At 56.9% G+C, this 13102-nt stretch overlaps 1 protein-coding gene across 4 annotated transcripts in view; it reads left to right on the forward strand.

Annotated features, from left to right (window-relative positions):
• The window catches only part of EPHB1 (EPH receptor B1), a 119372-nt gene that overhangs the window by 38396 nt on the left and 67874 nt on the right, over nt 1–13102 (forward strand). For all 4 annotated transcript variants that reach the window (XR_010885061.1, XR_010885063.1, XR_010885062.1 and 1 more), the window contains exon 3: nt 1104–1785. Coding sequence is in view for 1 of the 4 variants with exons in the window: in XM_067302053.1 (XP_067158154.1) it covers nt 1104–1785 (682 nt within the window). In the remaining 3 variants the exon portion in view is untranslated. The remainder of the gene's footprint in view (nt 1–1103; nt 1786–13102) is intronic.

A 13102-nucleotide genomic window follows, 5' to 3' on the forward strand; every position in this document is an offset into this window, starting at 1 on the left:
TGACTCATTTGTTGGCAGTGTGTACTGCGAGAGGATGGTGTTTTAAAACAATAATGCGGTTTTTCCATCGATGCTGCAGTTCACAAGGTGGGAACTTAGGGAGCGGATGAGGAACGTGATTGTTTAAAGGGAAATGGAAGAGGACAGAAACCTGCAGAATTGCAGTGTTGGTCTGGTTCCCTCGTCGGGAAGAGCTGAGATACAGGGCAGTTCAGTGTTACCTCTTTTGCAATACGAGCGTGTACGGTGGTGCCCCCACATAAGTGTATGTAAATAGGCGCGAGTGTTTCTATAGTGTCACTCCGAGAAATTATGCATGATATTCACAGTGCTGCTTAAAGACTGCCATATGAATAATGCTGTTACGAGGAGACTGTAAACATGGATTAGTTAAAATGAATGGATTATGAGGTTGTAAATCTGTCTGTGGGACTCTAATGCCATCGCAGACTATTCACAGTTTGCTGCTGTCCCTTAATTGAAATTGTAGCCAAGATTATATTAATGCTCTTCTATAAATCGAATAGCAAATCTATATTCTCTCCCTCTCAGCTGCAGTGTGGCTTTGGTTTGGTTTGGTTTGGGTTTTTTTGCTCACGGAAGTGAAACTGTTCTGCCTCGCGCCTGGGGCCACGCACGTTCTGCAGCCCAGACGTTGACTTGGTCTTAATAAAGACATAGTCTCATGTGGTGCTTTCCCTCCCACTTCTGAGTGCGTGGGCCATCTTTCTTCCCACTTTTATGTCCTCCTAGCCTTCTGGAGGCAACTAATGCAATTGTCCACATGGAAAAGACATTTGAGGAGATAAGGGGATGGCGGAAGCAGGCAATTGGGTGTTTTCTGCTTGGGGCTCTGCCAGCAAGTGGCCTGCTGCAGCTTGAGCCCTTCTGTTTCTGTTTTGTCCCAAGGATTAGATTAATTAAGAAACTAAAGTGTGATTTTTATCTTGTGGTCCCAGAAGTGAAAGCCAGACACGCTAACTCAGAGTCCTCCTTTCACCCCAGCCCTGCCGGTCTAGAGTGACCAGCGCCTCTATGGGCTCGTGGGCCATGCACGTTCCCTCTGCCTCCCTCTCACAGCCTCTTTCTTCTCCTTTCTGCAGTGGGAAGAAGTCAGCGGCTACGACGAAAACCTGAACACCATCCGTACGTACCAGGTGTGCAATGTCTTTGAGCCGAACCAGAACAACTGGCTCCTCACCACGTTCATCAACCGGCGCGGCGCTCACCGCATTTACACGGAGATGCGCTTCACTGTGCGAGACTGCAGCAGCCTCCCCAACGTTCCTGGCTCCTGCAAGGAAACCTTCAACCTCTACTACTACGAGACAGACTCTGTCATTGCCACCAAGAAGTCAGCCTTCTGGACGGAGGCACCCTACCTCAAAGTGGACACCATTGCTGCTGACGAGAGCTTCTCCCAGGTGGACTTTGGGGGCCGGTTGATGAAGGTGAACACAGAAGTGAGAAGTTTTGGGCCCCTGACCCGCAATGGCTTTTACCTGGCTTTCCAGGACTACGGGGCTTGTATGTCTCTGTTGTCAGTCAGGGTCTTCTTCAAGAAGTGCCCTAGCGTGGTGCAGAACTTTGCCATTTTCCCAGAGACGATGACGGGAGCAGAAAGCACCTCGCTGGTGACTGCCCGGGGCACCTGCATCCCCAACGCTGAGGAAGTGGATGTGCCCATTAAACTGTACTGTAACGGGGACGGGGAGTGGATGGTTCCCATTGGCCGCTGCACTTGCAAGGCTGGTTACGAGCCGGAGAACAACGTGGCTTGCAAAGGTAAGCTTGGCCTTGGTTGTGCCAGGTGCTTTATGCTAGCTCTGCTAACGCGTGGTCTGTCCGCATCCAAGCTGCTGGGGGTCACGTCTGTTTGGGAATCTGCTCTGCACCAGTTACCTGCCGTGACGCAGTCTTGCTTTCAGGCAGTGGTTTGGGAGCAGCAGCGCAGAGCTCTCCCCCACGGATGGCAGCAGGCACCTAAAACCAGAGGTCCATAAGTGGTGTAGTACTGCTGAGAGCACTGTGCCTTGCGTTTCACCCTGACGCAGGTCAGGTGGGACAGCTGATGTGTGTCACTTCTGCTGGTGCCTAAGGAACCCTGGAGCTTTGGGGGGTCTTTATGGAGTTATGTGTGTAAGCTCTGTGCTGGCATCAGGAATGCTTACCTGGAGGCCACCGCTAAGCAAGGAGGCCTTAGAGGAAAGGTGTCTATGGAAAACGGCACGTATAGACATCCAGTAGATGTAGCTTATATGTGTGTGAATGGAGCTGTCATGAACGTGGGGCCCTGCTTGTTTAATCTGGAGGCTCGCCTAAAGGGTCGAATCCGAAGCTCGGTGCTCCTTTGGAGGTTTTAGGCGGCTGATGGCCGCAGAGCAGCCCGTGCCTTTCTCGGCGTGGGAGGGCTACGGCCCCAGCGCTGCTCTGGAGGCAGTGGGGTGCGTGGAGGCACTCGTGCCCCTGCCTCCTTCCCTGGTCTGGAAGGGTCCAGAGCAGTCGCTTGCTAAATGGACGGGATTATGAGGGTAAGGTGTTTCCAGAGGAGAATTTTCCCTTACGAAATAAGATGCTGGCAGGTACTCTATGAGGGTCCGTCTTGACGTTCTCTGTGCTGTTTGGCTGCTTCTCAGGTGGGGTGCGTTTGTCCTGCTGGTGCAAGTGCTGCTCTGGGTGAGGGAGGAGAGCTTGCCTGCTCGGCCCGCGGTCGCCGATGCCCTTTGGAGAGCTGCGATTTGGTCCGCTCGAAGCCCCGTGAGCCCCTATCAGCCACGGCGGCCTTTGGCTCGTGGCCTGGCTGGGTCGCGGCTCCGGTTTGGGCATTAATCCTCCGTTTGCCCGGAGGCAGCAGCGAGGCGTGGGAAGCTGCACGCGTGGCAGAGCCAAGGAAGGGCTGGCGGGAAGGAGAGCTCCAACGGCTGCCGTCAGAGCGCTTTAAAAAGGGTCAGAGTCATGCCCTTGTGGGATAACTGTAGGATACTGCAGGATATTTTGGGGAGGGGAGCAAGGAAGAGGGTTTCCCTCTCGTTCCGTGAGCCTTCTGGTGCAGGTGGCTGCCGCGGCGTTTTGGGCAGCCGTGGTTCTGGATAAATGCAGGTGCCGAAGCTGAGATTCAAGCTCTGCAGAAACACATACGTTCGTTTGCCTTAATAAATGCTTCCCGCTTAAAAAGGACCCCGATCCCATCTATCACCCCGGCACGGGCAGAAACGTCCCCAGCCTGGGAGCTCTCGTAGTTTTTCCACCGTGAAAAACCACTTTCCTGTCTCTCGGAGGTGGGAGCAATCGTGGGCTCCGAGGCCAGCGCTCCGAATACCGGGAAAGAGCCCCGATTCTGCACCGTTTTGTGCCTCGCGCTCTCCCGCACCGAGAAACGGGAGGCGCTCTGCATAAATCCGGGTATCCGACCCGTGGGCGTAACTCCTTACGGATGCTGTGTAGCAGAATTGCACCAAGAATACCTGTGGTTTTTATTTATTTACTTATTTTTCTCTTCAAGTTACACATTTGACCCAAAGCAAAGTTTTGTTCCCGATGGAAGGTGTTTTATTCCCTTGCGAGGAATTAAAGTGCTCCTTTTTGAAGAAGATCTCTTAATAAACCAGAATGTTGCTGGTGAGACGTTCTTCCTCTATTGACTAAACAAACGGGAAACCCACATGTTTTTATGGCAAAATGACATTTTTTTTTTTCCCCCTGTGTGCAAAAATAGATAGTAATTTTTGCTAAAAACTGGAATTGAAAAAGTAATCCTATTTTGCCAGAAGTGTATAAAAATAATAATAATGTAAAACTGCCTCAGGTTTTGTTATTGGTAACTGTTCAGTCTGCCGCCTTCTGGGGCTGTGGAAGATGTCTTGAGTGTGTCTGTCCTCTGCAGGAGGGCGCTGCACAGGCCAAGTGCTCGTCCTTCCCTGAGAGTGACTTGGTTCGGTGGTGTATCTGGTACTGACCCTGAAGCTACACCGAGCATGTTCGCGTTCTTCCAGTGCTCCCCGTTTCTGCAGAGCGCCGTGTGGGTAATGCAAGGAAGAAATATAATTGAATTATAAAAAAAAAAATTTGGGCTGGAAGGGGGCTGACGATGCCTATCCCGGCTGCGAGGGAGCAAATCCTGGCTCTGCCTGGGTACCGCGGAGACTTTGACCGTTGCCCGGGTGTGTTGGGACGTCGCTCGCTTCCCCGGCTTGGAATTAGCTCCTCGGCGATGCCTGCCCCGAGCATCCCGGCTGCCGGGTCCTAGAAGGGACTCTCCTCCAGTCGCTGCAGCAGGAGGAGCTCCTGAAGGCTCCCAGGAAGGGGGACGTGTGGATTTGGAGGTCCTGTTAAACCCTGGCGAGAACCAGGACATCAGATGAACCGGCCCTTCTGGAAGCTTGGGACAAAACGATCCTAAAAGCAAGTCAGGCTTTGCATCAGGACTGTTGGAGAATTAGCTATGTTTGAGTAAAAGTTGGGCCTTGGGTTGGGCTCTGGCTTCTCCGTAGCTTGTGTGCACCCATCGCCCATGGGCTTGGGTCCAACCTTGCCCGAGCAGAGCCGAGAAGGTGGCAAAGCCGGCTCGTGAGCCCTGCCAGCCCTGGGAGGGTCTGCGCTCGATGCTTTTGGGGGAGGAGGGCAGTGCCGGGGCTCTCCGGCCCCGGATCATCCCGCATCAGCTGCTTTCCCGGGCAGGAGAGGTGGGAACAGCTCCCGCATCTCCCTCGGCTGGTGCTTGCTCTGCTCCCGGGGGCTGGCGCGGGGCGTGCAGACCGGGCTGGCGCCGGAGCACGTCCTCCTCGCCTCCGTGCGCTTGGCCGCGTACCCTCCTGGCGAGGGACGGAGCGTCGGGAGAGCAGCTGGAGCTTTGCAAGGGCTCAGACCGGTTGCGGCCGCCGAGCCCAGCGCGCCGGGGAAGCTCCCGGGAGGCCCCACGCTCCCGCCGTCCGCTCGCGGCCCCCGTCGAGCCGAGCGCCTGGGATGAGCCGCTTAATAACCCCGGGGAAACTGCCGCAAGAAATAAATCCCTGGTGTCTCAAGGCTGAGAAAATGGGCTCAATCCCTCCGCCGCGGGGGGAGAAAGGGAAAAAAAATAGGGTTGAATTGGTTCCCCCCTCCGTGGGCTCCAGCTCTCCGGCGTTTTCCCTGGCAGCGGGTGCGTAAAGCCGCGCTGTTCCCAGCCGGCTGGTGACGCGCCGCATCCGAAATCCTGAGCGGGGCTGCCCCCGTCCTCCGCGGCCCTCGAGGCCTCAACGCCGTGCCCGCGCCGCGGGGCTCGGGGTCGGTTTGCAACGGAGGCCGTTCCTGCGGCCGGAATGAATAATTCACGCGGCGCGCCAGCCCCTGTTCCGCTCGGGTTGATATTAAACCCATTCGTCTTGTTCCGCCCCGTCTCTCGGCCTCGCTTTATGGCTTTCCGCGTGGTCAAGGGGCGATGCATCATCGCGCCGGGGGGAGGAAGAGCGGCAACGGGGAGCGCCGGCGCGGCGGTAGGCAGGGCGAACGGCGAGGCGCCTTGGATGAGCGGGCCGGGCGGCTGCTCGTTTCTCCTCAAGCAAAATGATTAAATCCTTTATTCTGCTGGCGTTTGACTCTGAAACCTAATGATGACAGGCTAACGCCTCGCTGGAACGACTGGGCGGTGCGTGGGTCTCTTGGCTCTGTCCTTTCCGCCTTCGAGGAGCAGGCAGCTGGCACCGCATTTATTTTTGCTGGAACTGCGCTTTCCTTGCCGCCAGAAGAGGTAGAGCAAAGGAGGAACGTGCGTCCTTTGTGGCACTCCGGGGTGAATTCCGGAGGCCCGGGCGCTCAGAGGGTGCAGGTCCGGGGTGGCGCTGGCTCCCTCCGAGTGAGGGCGGGGGGGTGACGGACGGGCTTTTGGGGGATGAGCAGATCTCGCAGAGCTTGGCATCCGACGCAGAGCGGGTGCCGTGCCGTGCCGGGCAGCCCCGCTTTCCGTTTGACCCCTGCGGTCCCCGGCGGGACCTTGGTCGCAGGGAGAAGCTGGCGGAGGGAACGAGAAGGCCGACGCGGCTCTGTGCCGAGTTTCTATTTTGCATTTAGAAAACCGGAGAAGAGGTGTAAGAGAGTGATATATATATTTTTCTTTTTCTTTTTCCTTTTTTTTTCCTTTTTTTTTCCCTTTCTCCTCCCTCCTCTTGGCAAATTCCTGCCGTAACGCGGTCAGGACTTCCCGGAGGATGCTCTCTCCGGTTTCTTTGCCGTTTTTCTCCGCTGGCGCTTCCCTCCTGCCGGGCCCTGGTCGGTGCCGTGAGCCGGATTCACGAGAGGGGAGCTGCTTTCCGCTGGCAGGCTTTGAGTGAACGAGCGGCCCCGTGCCTATTCATCGCGCCGTCCTTCCCCTTCTGCGCCGCGGCCCCGGCGATAATTATTGATTTCCTCTATTTATAAATCGCAGAAGGCTGGAAACAATAGCGGAGCGCAAGATTTATAAAGCGACACTTTTTCCCTTTCTTTCTTTCTTTCTTTTTTTTTTTTTAAATAATTATGAACGTTCTGTAATTATCGGCCGCCTAATTCGCTAACGTTTGAAACAAGGGAAACGTCAAGATTTCCCAATCAAAACATGGCTCGTGCCGAGATCTGCGTCTCGTCGGGCTTCCCAGCCGCGTGTCCCCACTCCGGGTGCCTCCGAGCCGCCCCGGCCGCCGCGCCGGTCCCGCGGCTCCTTGCGTGCCGCCAGGCCCTGCGGCCTTTCGGGAGCCCTTTCCTGGGATTTGCCGGCAGGGCGGCTCCGGCGGAGCTTGAGGAGGTGCCATCTGCCTCCCTCTTTCACGCGTCCCAGCTTTGCCTTTCTCTCCTTTCCCTTTTTTTTTTTTTTGTGTGCGAACACCCGTATGGAAAAAGCAATCGCTAATTAGAGCGCGAGAAAGCCGAGGGGCGAAAGGGGGAGCGGGGAGGAATGTGGCCGAGCGAGGGGGCGGACGGGGGGGCTTTTCTCCCGGAGGGCTGGGAACGCCCTGCTTTGACAGGGCGAGCGACAAAAGTCCTTCCCGAGCCAAAGGAGAGCGGTTGCTTGGCTTTCTTCTCTTTCGGAAAACTTCCCCCCCCCGCTTCCTCGGCATGAAAAGAAGGGGGAAAATAAAGAGGTGGAGAAAGAAAGCGTCAGCGGCCCATCGCTCTTCCTGCCCGTCCACCCACTCAGTGGCTCTGTTCGGTGGCCGTCTCCGTTAGCCGGCAGCGGGAAGCGCCTCGTTCTCGCCCAGGCCCTGTTTTACACCGGCGGCCCTCCATCCGTCTGGCTCCGGGGTCCGTGCGCGAGTGAGCTGCCAGTGCCGGGACGCTCCCGCGGCGGCCGCCGGCGCCTCCCCGAGCGGGCAGGCTGGCACATGCCTCCACGGCTAGGTTGTGCGCGGGGACCCCCAGGTGCCCCCATAAAGCGGGCAGGAAATGTGGGAACGCTTCCTGCAGCTTTCTCCCGGGGTAAAACCAGGCCAGTTCCGCTTGAAACCCAAATTAAAGTGGGCAAAACTGCCTTTTGCACGAGTTTGGTTTTAAATCGAAAAACCCAATGTAAGTTGAAGTGGTGCCGGCTCCGTGCATGGATGTGGATTGAGTTCTGGGCCATTTCAGGTGCGACCTTCCCTCCGGTTTGTCTAGCACCTGCTGTGAAAAATACCCTATTTTTGACGTTTTTTGAGATCTCCAGCACCCGTCCCTTCTCCTCCCCAGTGCTGGTGCATCCCTGCATCCTGAGCCCCATCTGGAGGATGGTCCCCACTTGGGGGGGGATTCAAACCGTGGGGTCCCCAGCCGCAGCGCTGCCCCACCGAAAGCCCCTCCTTGGCTTGGCGATGGGGAGGAGGAGAGACGCAGAATGTCCGAAGGCAAAGAGGAAGGACACGAGGGGGATGCGGAGAGGAGGACAACGGGAGGAAGAGGGTCCCCCACCCCGGCGGGGGTCTTTCTGGGGCTGCGCGCCGCCGGGGAAGGGTGCGCTGGCTTTGGGGCGCTCGGGTGAGCGTGCTGGGGAGGTGCGGGCGTCGCCCGAGATGGGCAGGGTTTGGGGAGGGGAGAAGAAGGAGCAGGAGAAGACGAGAAGAGAAATGAGGGAGGGGGAGAGAGGAGGAGAGCTGGGGAGAGCGGGGGTCGGGAGCAGCTGGGGGAATTGATTCTTGCCCGGCCCCGGTGGGCTTCACAAAGAGCGTGCCGTGGGCGGTTTGCATCTGAATGCAGCCCCGCCGGGTCCTGCTGCCGAGCAGAAAGCAGCTGCTGCTGCGTTAGCCACGCGCCTTTTGAGACGTCGGAGCGAACCCTTGCGTGGTGCCTCGCCGGCTCCCCCAAAACGGCGGCGCTGCGGTTTGGCCGTGCCGAGGGGCAGGCTGCCGTGCCGTTCGTGGACCGTCCTGGTCCACACCGGGACGTATGGTGCAACTGTGCAGGTTGGATGCCCCTGGTGACCCTTGGTGGAGAGGGGGCTTTGTCACAGTGGTTGCCCACGATGGTTTTGGATGTTCTGCTCCGCACTGAACGACGATGGCTGAGCTAGCAGAGCGCTTCAAGTGTTTCTGGCCAGACAAGCTAGACACCAAAAAGCCTCTTTTAGACTGCAGTAAGAGCATCTGTGCAGCCGTGGCACCTTCTTCGCGTAACAGCAGCAGCAAAGTCCTCAAGGCGTTTTGTAGTGGGTCTAACAGAGCAGTGCAGCACTCCGTATAAACGCTTCTTCGGTCCGTTTAAATACATCTTAAACGGCCTTCGCTTTCGTTACCTAGAAAAGCGCAAGCAAAGCAAGCAAGCCCAAAGCCGACCTAAGAGCAGAAGGAGGAGTTTGCGCTGGCGTGCGTTGGGGTGGCAGGAGGTCCAGGCGCGGGTTTGCAGCGGAGCTTCAGAGGTCCTCCCAGCAGCCCGAAACGGGCCTTTCCCCTCTCTTTTCAATCGTATCCAACCAAGCAAAGTTTTCCGCCGCCTCTCCCATCCTGCGGCGCTGCAGAAGGCTCTTCCCGGCTCAGTCGCTGCCAACCAGCCTTGTCATCGGCGCGCCGAAAGCGCTCCATCTCCGCTTGGCGCTGTCACCAGGTGGTTGCTCTTTGGCGCTGAAAGATGGCCGCGCTCCAAGCGCTTCCCGACTATTGCGGAGTGACCGGAGGGCCGGAGCGTAGCCGTCTCCGGTGGGTGCCGCGGTGCTTGCCCTTGTGCTGGGACTTGGAGCTGCTTCTCGCAATCGTTCCTCTTCCCACCACTGGGTGGAACAGGCAGCCCAGTTTTACCGGTGGCCTTGCTTCAGTGCGACTTAGGTAGCAGATGTGTTTGAATCGCTGCACTTTAAAAAAAAAAAAAAAAAAAAAAAAGGAAAATTTTTCTTAAATTATGCTTTAATGAAGACATCCATTAACACCCATAATAATTTCACAAGGAAAACGTCCAGGAAAACCTTGTTAAATTTTTTTTTTCTAATGAGTACGATGGTTTTTTATGGAAGTCTTAATTAGGCATTATTAGCCAAAATGTTCCTCCAGTGGATTCGGGCCCTTTCTCTGCCTGTTCAGACCTCGGAAGCACCGCACACTCCTTGCTGTCGTGGGCCGGAGGAGATGACCTCCTGGAGAGGATCACCGCGCTCGAGCGCCTCCTTCCCAGGCTCTCCCCCTCCGAGGTCCCAGGTGGGGCTCATGAGACCGGTTGTTGGTAGCCCGTGGGTGATGATGCAGAGCGGCCTCGTTGTGATCGAGCCCTCTTTGGAGGAGAAGCGAAGGAGAGATGAGTCCACTGCTGAGTCCCCTGTCCCCGTACCACCAGGGCTAGCGTCCGGTCCGGTCCTCCTGATGCGAGGGTCGGACCCAAAGAGGTTTCTAGACACTTGTGGCCTATCTTGTCAGCTATGCGTCCTTGGGAAATGCTCCCTTGGGGGATTTACCTTTAAATAATTTGGGAGAGCTGGCTGTAAGTCCTGGCTTCTCCCACTTTGGAGATATCCGTGGATTCGAGGTTTCTTCCCCCGTTTCAGGAGTTCTGCGTGCCCGGGGGACGTTTTGTAGATGTTCCCTGGGAATATGTTTGTTTGCTCATTGTGTGCTATGGCTGATTGTTTTTTTCCTGACCTGTCCGTGTCCCTTCCGACTGTCTCTTCTTGGTGCTGCCTCGTGCTCGTGTGCTAAGACAGAAGTGGTAGCCCTACCTGACTGACAGTCAGACACAGTCAGCGCTGGAATACTTCTCCCCTGGGGAGAATTTAAGAGGAAACTGCCTTTTCTCCCCCTCGGTCAGTGAAGTGGGGACTCGGGGACCAGGCGGTTCTCCAGCAGGAAAACCAAGCCTGAGATGTTGTGCAGTCTTGACCCTACCAGTTAGGAGCCTGGGCGAGGAGAGGGGCGCTTGGAGGTGCACACAAGAGACGTGGGGAAGGTGGCGAGGAGGAGGACTGGGACCTCCTCGTTGTGAAGAAGCAGTCGGGACCTCTTAATCGTGGAGCTGGCTAAGAAAGGAGGAAACCAGTGTCTATCAAAGCTGCTCCATGACTTGGAGAAGTCCAGATCCGGAGAGCGAAGTCCTTTGGTGCCCTCCCCAAGGACCGCTCGCTGCAGGGATGCTCGCTTTGCCCGGATCCATCTCCGGATCACCAGGGAAGAGCAGCTGGCTTTGGGAAAGAGCCAGCGTTGCGGTGCACTGCCACGCAGCGATAGCATCGCGCGGGGGCCAGCTTCCCACGCTGGACAGCCGTTTCACCGGGCGTCAGAGGGATCGCAAAGCGGCCGTCGAGCCGTGAGATACGGCTTTGTTTTTCTGCCTGTGTTTTTCTCCTCAAAGAGCACTGTGGGCCATTTATATATCCCCCCCCCTTTTATAATGAGAACTTTTGAATGTTATATTGATTCTAGCCTTAAAAGAAGAAGAAAAAGCCCACATTGATTTTTTTCCAAGGGTTTTTTCATGAGCTTATTTACAAATGGGGGAATAAATCTGCTTCAAAATCATTGACTTTGTTCTACCATGTTAATGGTCAATCTAAGAAACTTTCCGCGGTAGCTTAAGTGCTTGGGGAAACTGGTCTTTTCTGATGCTGGTGATACCAGGGCCTCTCCCAGGAGCAAAAATCCTGCTGCAGCTTGCGTGCGTGGGCGTTGCTTGTGCTCAGACCTAATATTTCAATAGTATTATTTTTAAGACGTTCTTTGAGTACGTGCAGCTTCCCTAATTAGAGAGTTTGTGTGCCGCGTCGCTGTTAAGGCTTTGCAATTTATGGAGATAGGTGTCCTTTGCAAAGAGCCGTACGTTGCGCCTCGACAGCAGGGGCTGGTGACCAGCCCCGGGGCTCCTGCTCGTTGGGACGGGCACGTCCTGGGGACCTGTGTGCTGCGCGAGGCGTTGGGCTCGGTTTCGCCGGCTCCCTGAGCAGCAGCCCGGGGTCTCCGTGCAGGAGCGTGCTAAGGGAGCTGTAAGGACTACGCGAGGTGGGAGAACGGCTCCCGTGCTGACATCTGAGGAGACGTGGCTGGAGAAGGGGCGTATGGCTGAGGTGCTGCTGCATACGCACATCGGTCCTGCACCCTCTGGCCGGCCAAAGGGTTTTTTTTTTTTTTAAACCTTTCTGTAAGTTTTTCCTTTTCCTTATTAAGTTATGAAAAAGCTCTTTTATGAATGGCCACCTCGTAGGTCGCAAAGAGGAGATGGGGACCTCGCTGCTGGACAGCAGTGCAGAATACAGTGCCTTGCTGGGCAGCACTTCGACGCTTTTCCCTGGGGAGCCACGGCGGTGTCCTCTGCATCCCGTCCCGGCAGCGTTTCCCGGCGCGGGAGGCGGAGGACGGGGAGCCGGGAGGGCAGCGGGCTGGGGGCAGCCGTGCCACCGGCGCTCCGGAGCTGTCGCTGCAGAGGACGAGCAGGCCACGAGGACCTGCCCGGGCCGCCCGTCCCCGGGAGCTGGGGAGAAGCCGGGCTGGGGCACCCTTCGCTGGGTCGATGCCGGCGTTTCTCGTTGCGGCCCAGGGCCGAGCTCTCCGGGAACCGGTGTGTCTCACAGCTGGCTAATAAAAAAAGAGGAGGGAAAGGAAAAAAAAAAAAAAAAAGACGGAGCTCATCGTCTCTCCCTGCTCGGATGTGCGGGGGAACGTTTACAAGCCGTGCCCTCGGGCTTGCAGTCGAGCTTTTGAAAGTCTCATGTAATCTCCGCTCTGGGAAACGGGACTTTACCGATGACATTTTAATAAGCGAAAGAGCCGTGGCGTAAATGCGGGGCGGGAAAAAGCCGTCCGGTGTGCGGAGCGAATCCCGCCGCTTCCCTTCCCTCTGCTCTTGGGGGAGTTTTGCTGGTGTCCAGACCTTCGCAGCTGGGGAGCCGGCACCGTGGGGCAGCCGGACCCCCGAGGTCGAGTCGTTGCGGGAGCCGCCCGGGAAGGGAGAGCAGGAATACGTCGGCGGGAGGGTGCCGGCGCAGGGAAGACGAAAAACTGAGCAGTGCTGCGGGCGTGCGCTCCGAGTCTTGTAAAAGTGGCCGTTTTTCACTCCCGGTGTTTTTGTTTCTCGGAGGATGTGCTGAGAGCATGAACACAGTGATTAAATCAAAGCATCTCTCGTGCACTTAAACAGTACTTTAAAGGCGGACTGAGGAGCCATGGGAGAATCCATCAGTCTTCGGCTAGTCGAGTGGCCTTGCAGCCAGCGTATACTCTAGGTCTGGCCTATCGGAGCGTAAAAGCAGGTTTAATGGTCGGGGCTTGGTGCCTAAAATTAAGATGTGCCCAGCTGCCCGATGCGGGACCCGACGTTCCCCGAGCGCTGAGCGCCTGCGGCTCCCGTGGGAGCCGTGCCGATTGACCAGCGTTAGCCAAAACTTAATTAGCAGGCTTGCGCCGCGTCGTTTTGGCGTTGGGCACCGGCTCCGTCTCCTCGTGCAACGGCCGCCGGGGCTTCGGCCCTTTGCCGCCTCTTTGCTTTCCCGCGCCGCGGAGGGCTGCAAAGCCCGCGGGACCCGGCCCCGCTCGCTGCGGGCAGCGCGCCGGCGTCCGGCTGCTGTTTCCAGGCTCCGCTCTCTAAAATACACATAGAGCAAGAGCGGCGTCTTGGGAAACGGTTGCCAGGAGGGACTCGGGAGCTGAATTTCCGCCTTCGGTGAGCCGGCTTGCCTGCGCCGGCGTTCCCGAGGCGTTTAAAAGCAGCCGGG

This window comes from Apteryx mantelli, chromosome 9, assembly GCF_036417845.1.
Source record: "Apteryx mantelli isolate bAptMan1 chromosome 9, bAptMan1.hap1, whole genome shotgun sequence".
Lineage (NCBI taxonomy): Eukaryota > Metazoa > Chordata > Aves > Apterygiformes > Apterygidae > Apteryx > Apteryx mantelli.